Here is a 7,237-nt window from a genome sequence, read left to right on the forward strand (position 1 = left end):
AGATTGTGAGTCGAGCGCCTTATCCACCTGGCCATGCCGGGCACAGAATGTCATGAATACATATTTAGTGTTTTGTATCACTAAGTAAAGTGAAAGAACATACAAAATCTGCCCATCAGAGTTAAGTTAAAATATGGTGAACAATAAGTTTATAATCTACTGTTTTGAATTTATGTAGAACATACATATGATTATTTAGAGTTTGAACAATTTATTTTCCATATTAAGTATGATGTAAATATATGTATGAAATTTATATCTTAGTCATGAATGTATATTCACAAATAGTAATATATATACAGTATGTTATAATTTACTTGTTCAACTTTTGTTTTCATAAAAGCTTTTCTGTCATATAGAACTTTGAATGCTATCAGCTCCCTCTGTTCTTAATAAAAGGTCGACATATCATCAAATATCCGATAAGACTGAGATGTCCACACCATTTGGTGATTGTAAGTGTTGACCTTTCTATCATTTGCATTCAATATTAATGACCTTAGATAGAAATGGAAATAACACCTATATGTGGTAGTTAATTTAATGTTACAAATGAAAATATCTACAGAAAGGTAAGAATATGAATTTCTACAATAGTAATGGTTAAACATAGTTATGTACATAGTTCCTTTAAATTTTAGTGTAACAAATCAACTTATAAAATTAAGCATGAAAATTATTTTATTTTATTTATAGAATTAAATGAACATCCTTTTCAGGATGAATTAGTGTTATATAACGTGTTAATTATAGAAATAAATTAGTGATAAGTGTTTTACTTATAAAATTTCAGAAATTGCAAAATATATGTCATGTAAATTAGATATAGAAGCAAGAATTATAATCAGAACATTAAATGTGATTGTAATTCTATCCAGCTCCAGAAACAGCAAAAAGTGTCATGCAAATTAAATGTAGAATTAAAAACTATAAACATAAGTTGAGACAAGTTTAAATCTATATGCAATCCCATGGAAGTATAGTAACATTGTTTGCCTATAGAAACACCATCTGCCTTTGTAAAACACACTCAATACGCCTAGTAAGTCCATCCGCCTATAGAACCTTAATAACAACTTCCATCTTTGTAAAACGTATGTAAGCGAAAATTATATAACAACTGTCAACATGTGTAAAATGAAATATTTTTAAGAACTCATTTACTATTATACACAATACAAATCATAGTTATATGGGTAGAGGAATAGAATATTTAACCCATAAAGCCAAACTAGTAAAACAGTAAGTTTATATGTTAAATTATTGCGCAATATTTAGAGATATTATCACGAAAAAATCCGTCCTTTTCAGGACTTCTAAAAAGTATGTTAGGCAAATAAGGTAAAATATTATTCATCAATGGATGAGCCTACAAACTATGGTAACATTGTCATTAGTAGGATCATCCACCTATAGAAACGTCGACTGCTTTTGTAAGACATACGCAATATACAAGAGATAACTACGAAGTTGATAAGATTAAAATAGCAGATTGTTTTACTTATAAATTGAAACTGTATTTGTGATAATTGTAAACACAACGTTATTCAAGTTAGATTAAATTATTCATTTTGAAACTTTGATTGTTACTATAAAGTTGATGACACATTGTCACCCTCTGGTGGTTCGCTCGGGAACTATCTGCATGATCATCATACTAACATGCTCTCTGATGCCACTTCGTGGAAATATGCTTCCTAGTAACGTGACCCTAGCAACAAGCTCTCTGGCGACAGTAAACATCTGCCAGTCAAGTGTCATGGCAGCATGACAACTTCCGCCTGTCATGGCAGCCTAACCACGTGCCCCTAGCAACACCTTCTCTATTGAATAACATTCGAACTATTATGTCACGCCTAGCAACGCGCTTTCTGGTAGCAGACAACTTTCGTCGTCAAGTATCATGTCTGCATGACAACATCCGCCTGTCATGGTGGCCTAGCAACGCGCCCTCTGGTTCCACTTCGTCTCTACCCCCTCCCCTCTCTTGAGGCAGCCAATCATCACTTGTATCTAAACGATCGCCCTAACTACTTTTGCGTACTATAATGAAAGTGAGTAAAAAATAAAATAAACATAACACCTCAGGATTTGAAAAACTAACTACCTTGCCTCGGATATGTTCTATGCGGGGTTTAGATCCGGAAGAAGTTATGGGGAGTCGGTGGATATCTGTCCATAAATCTGGCCTCGGACGTGTTCTATTTCGGGTTGAGATGTGGAAGAAATGCTGAGGAGTCGGTGAAAATTTATTCAAAAAGCTGGCCTCGGATGTGGTGTTAAGGTCCAGAAGAAACTCTGGGGAGTCGGTGGAAATCTGTCCATAAATATTGCCTCAGGTGTGTTCTATATGAGGTTGAAATCCAGAAGAAATATTGGGGAGTTTATTCTCATAAACGTTTTCTGAATGAGGTAGACAGTGATGATGACTACACCGAGAAAAATAGCATTATCAAAATAAAATGTCGTCCAATGAAGATCTGATAGTATCGTGTCTTTATAAAGCGCAACGTTTAAAAATAGTTCTTTTCATAATAATGTACAGAACGTTAGGTTCATCAGAGAAGATATTTCTCTACAAGGACAGAAGCCACCTGTGAATTTGTCATTTTCATTTATCCTGCAGTCTGGTAGCGCACTCCAGATTTTGTCTCGACTTTCATCAAGTGTGTAGGCTTGAATTAACTTATAATTTTTATAGTGAAACAAAGCTAAAAATGACTGAGTAATTCACTTTTTTAAGTCACTCGTTTGTTAGTTTTCTAGAAGCTTCCAATGTTCATTGGATATTCTCTTGCATATTATTATCATTTGAAGATATGTGACTAATACAGTTGGGCTAAAAGTTGGGAAGTTTCCTTAAACAACATAGCCCGATGGTTAGAGCGCTCGACTCGCAACCTACTGGTCGCGGATTCGAATCCCCTTCACCAAAGATGCTCACCCCCTTTCAACCGTGGGGACGTTATAATGTGACGCTCAATTCTACTATTCGTTGGTAAAAGAGCAGCCCGAGAGTTAGCGGTGGGTGGTGTTGTCTATCACTGGTAAATTAGAAACGGCTAGCGTAGATAGCCCTCGTGTAGCTTTGCGCGAAATTAAAAACAAGCCAACTAAACAATATATCTGATGATTTGTCCTAAAGCAAAAACGTTACTTTTACTTGTGTCTAAATTCAGAATTAACAGGACTATTGGAACTTGATCAACTGCCAAAAATAATAATTATATATATAAGAGTTCGCTGACAGAATTGCATGATTCTAAATGTCATGGGAAACCGGAGAAAGTCAGTAAATTTTATATTTTCAGTTCCTGGTTTGGGAAACATCAGGAAATTCAATTTTACAAACAAAAACCGGGAAAAAATCAGTAAATTGCATGTAATTCAGTGATGTTTCTAGGACATAGACGTCGAAAAAAATAGATTATTATTAAGAGCCAAAAAATCTCATACAGGTTAGTTCTGGTGCGTTTAGCGCGTCAGTGTGTATGAATTTTATGCATAAACATTGTTTTATATACATCTATTTTTTATTTTTTTTACAGTAATTGTTATGGAGTATGAAGGCAGCTGTAATAGATTCTGTAAACATGAGATAATTCCCGCCTAAATGGAGGGCCTGGACGAGGCTTTCTCCAAACTTCCTAAAACTAGGTCACAGAGGATCGTTTTACTACAAACTAAAACTAAAAGCTCTTAACAAATTACTATTTAAAGATTGGCTGTTTCCATTATAAATAATTTATTTTCATCTTACAAATGGTCCCCAGGTCAATAGTCATAGGAGGAACATGTGATGCCATGGGTGTATTAGGTCATTGACATTGTTTAGGAGAAATTTGAAAGATGTCAAATCGCGAATGAGGAGTTTTATAATTTTGGTAAAGCCTGGCGGTTGAAAATAGAACAAATCTTCACAGTTGTAGAGAATGCTTATTTCATATCTGTAATTGACTTTATTTAGGTAATTATTAAAAAATAACTAATAATTATGCAAAGTAATAATATATCGGTAATTTTGATTTCATCCATTACAAAATTTAAATATACATCCCTAAGCATTGTCTATAGCACATAACGTAATACAGCTTGGGAAGGAGTCTTTGACTGGCGATATCTCCTAGAGTTTGTTCATTTGTAATTAAGCACGAAGCTACACGATGGGCTGTCTGTGCTCTGCCCACCACGGCTATCGAAATCCGGTTTCTAGTGTTGCAAGTCCGCAGACATACCACTGTACCACTGGGGGGGGGGTCTCCAGGAGACAGGTAGAATACCACCAGTGAAAGTTAAAGAAAATCCGTTTTAAACAAATTATGGATGGCTATGAATGTGGAATATCAGAAGACAAATTTTGGAGAAAAAAAATATATAATTAAAAATATTGAAATATAGAAAGTTTCACTGACAGTAACTAATATTATTGGCACATGTAAGGGTTTCTGAGAATATGTTATCCACGATACTTTGTAGAAATAGTTGAACTTACATCAGTGAAAAAATGAATACATCTAGTTTACCTAATAATCTATAATTAAATACATTCGATATCTGAGTAATATATTAGGAAAATTTACTGTTTGCCAAACGACAAACAAGACGCTAGGGGCAGGAAAGAATAAAGATAAAGATGAGCATGCGCAGCTCAATAGAATTGGATTTACAGTTGTGGCTATGCTTATAAACTATGGGCTTTCAATTGAAATCGAGATATTAATTATTATCGGTTGATTTGGGGCAATGCGTTAATGTTTTTCATTGTGTCTGAACCTAAGGTCCGTACCAAAATAAGGTGAGCACTTTTAATAAAAGTTTTAAATAGTAGCAGTTTTTATTTAACGTAATAAGCAACATTATGCAAGAACAAATTGAAAAACTTGACACTTGAATCAGCTGAGTGGTGTAATAGTCTTTATGCAATATCACTGTTAGTGACGAGTGTGTTTGCGTAAAGTAACATTTATGTCTGTGTCAGTTACCGTAGTCTTTACGAGGACGATTATATATCGTGATGGTGTATGAATAATCTCTCTCTATATATATATAATAGCAAAACGTAAAAGAGTAGCCCAAGAGTTGGCGGTGGGTGATTATGACTAGCTGCCTTCCCTCTAGTCTTACACTGCTAAATTATGGACGGCTAGTGCAGATATCCCTCATGTAGCTTTGCGCGAAATTCAAACAAACAAACAAATATATTTGTTGCGACCCCCAGTGGCACAGCGGTATGTCCGTTAGAAACCGGGTTTCGATACGTGTTTCGATATTTGTTGTTATTCAGTTTATATATATATATTTCATGTCGATATTATATAGATGAATAATTGTATTATACCATGTTGAATAAACTGAGTTGAATTCAATTGAATATCTCTCGTTTGACACTTCTTAAAGAAATGACAACTGTCAAAAAGCAATCACTTCGGTAGCGAGTTTTTTTGGGTTTTTTTTTGCGCTCAGTAAAATGACAAGGAACGGTGGCTTCAAGTGGAATAAATCCCCGCGGCTTCTTAGCGAACCTATGCGCTCTATTGTGCTGGATGTACCCCTTGCATCTAAATCCGAACATTTTTGCCAACAGTGCATTGCAGTCAGTCTCCTTTGCTTAAAAACAAACGCAATGCAATTTACTTTCTTGAAATAACACATGGAATAACAAAATACGGCCCACTAGATAATCATTTTGTATCCACGCTATGATCCAAGGGATTGGGTTGACTGCACATTTTATATTTATTCATCAACATTTTTAGAAAAGTTACCTCTGAAATGTTTCAATGGGCAATCTGCTAGACAAATATAAATATTTTGGATGTTTTGTCAGCAGATGTAACTCCTTGTATGAAGTGTCCTGTATTTATAATTAGAATTTACAACTTAGTTATTTCCAAGTATAAATAATTTGGCAGTCTCATGAGCAAACAAAACTTGCGTAAGCCTGAAAATCTTTTCTGTAACGTGACAGTTTTACTATGTTAGAAATACTAGTTAGATCCAATTAGATCCCTGACTTTACGTCGGAAGATAACAGTTTTACTACTAATTGGATCTGAATGGTACTACTAACAAATTTAAAGTCAGGAATGGTAGCTACGTAATTGAATCTTGACAGTGCAACTGGTAGAGTTACAGCCAGAGATATCAGATAACATTTTTAGTACTTAATCTACAATGTTTGTTACTAAGAGTTAATACTCTGAGTTATTTATAAAGCTACGTCATAATATCAATAGCTACACAAAATTATTTTTAATTGACAATTGTTACTCAGTCATTACACATAAACATATTCCAGGCACACTAACAAAAACGAACACGTGCAATTTGGAGGAGAATGAATCGGTTCCGGAACTGACGTCATCATGATTACCGTAGCGTCGGCTATAGAAAGACACTTTTCGCAGACAAATGAGCGTCTTCATTGTATTAAAGAGGTGGGTGGGTCGGTTAAATATGATTTGTTTTAGTATTAATTGATATTTAGTTTTCCAACATATCTTTTTAAACCTTACAGGAATATTTCGATATGTTTTTGTGTTTTTTTTGTAGGTGTTTAATGATGTATTGCTATTAACAGTTTACAAATCTAACCCTAAACCACAATGTTCGCTTTTTAAATCTCTTCGCTGCTTTTCCACGAACATCTTTTCACAGGGGCATTTGAAAGATTTTTACTTCTTTCGCTTTGAAATGTTTATCAGTTTTGCTTTAAGTAACAGTTTGTGCTATAGTCAAAATGTAATGAAAGATTTCAAGTTATTAAGATATTTAATTAGACATTAAGAATACTTAAAGAATTACTTTAGAAACACCAGAAGTAAAGAGTACATTTACTTCAGTAGAATTAAGAAATGGTTGTTTGTTTTGGAGCAAAGCCACATTAGACTATCTGCTGTGTCCACCGCGGGGAATCGAACCCCGGATTTTTAGTATTGTAAGTCCGTACACTTACCGCTGTCCCAGTGCGGGACTTGAGAAATACAAATTTTTCTTTCCGTCTAACTTAGTCTATTCTACTAACTCGTGAAGAAATTCAACTAAAATTGACCATCAGCTATAAATATTAATCGTATATAAGACTATTATAACTAAATTGACCATCAGCTATAAATATTAATCGTATATGAGACTATCATAAGTAAATTGACCATCAGCTATAAATATTAATCGTATATAAGACTATTATAACTAAACTGACCATCAGCTATAAATATTAATCGTATATAAGACTATT

The 7,237-nt window shown here is 34.1% G+C and overlaps 1 protein-coding gene across 1 annotated transcript in view; it reads left to right on the forward strand.

The window, feature by feature from the left end:
- The window catches only part of LOC106466138 (zinc finger MIZ domain-containing protein 1-like), a gene marked incomplete at its 3' end in the record, with an annotated part of 200,929 nt that overhangs the window by 38,119 nt on the left and 155,573 nt on the right, over nucleotides 1-7,237 (forward strand). The window contains exon 2 of the mRNA XM_013926382.2: nucleotides 6,299-6,437. Within this exon, the coding sequence (XP_013781836.2) occupies nucleotides 6,366-6,437 (72 nt within the window). The remainder of the gene's footprint in view (nucleotides 1-6,298; nucleotides 6,438-7,237) is intronic.

The sequence above is a fragment of the Limulus polyphemus genome, unplaced genomic scaffold, assembly GCF_000517525.1.
Source record: "Limulus polyphemus unplaced genomic scaffold, Limulus_polyphemus-2.1.2 Scaffold72, whole genome shotgun sequence".
Classification (NCBI taxonomy): Eukaryota; Metazoa; Arthropoda; class Merostomata; order Xiphosura; family Limulidae; genus Limulus; species Limulus polyphemus.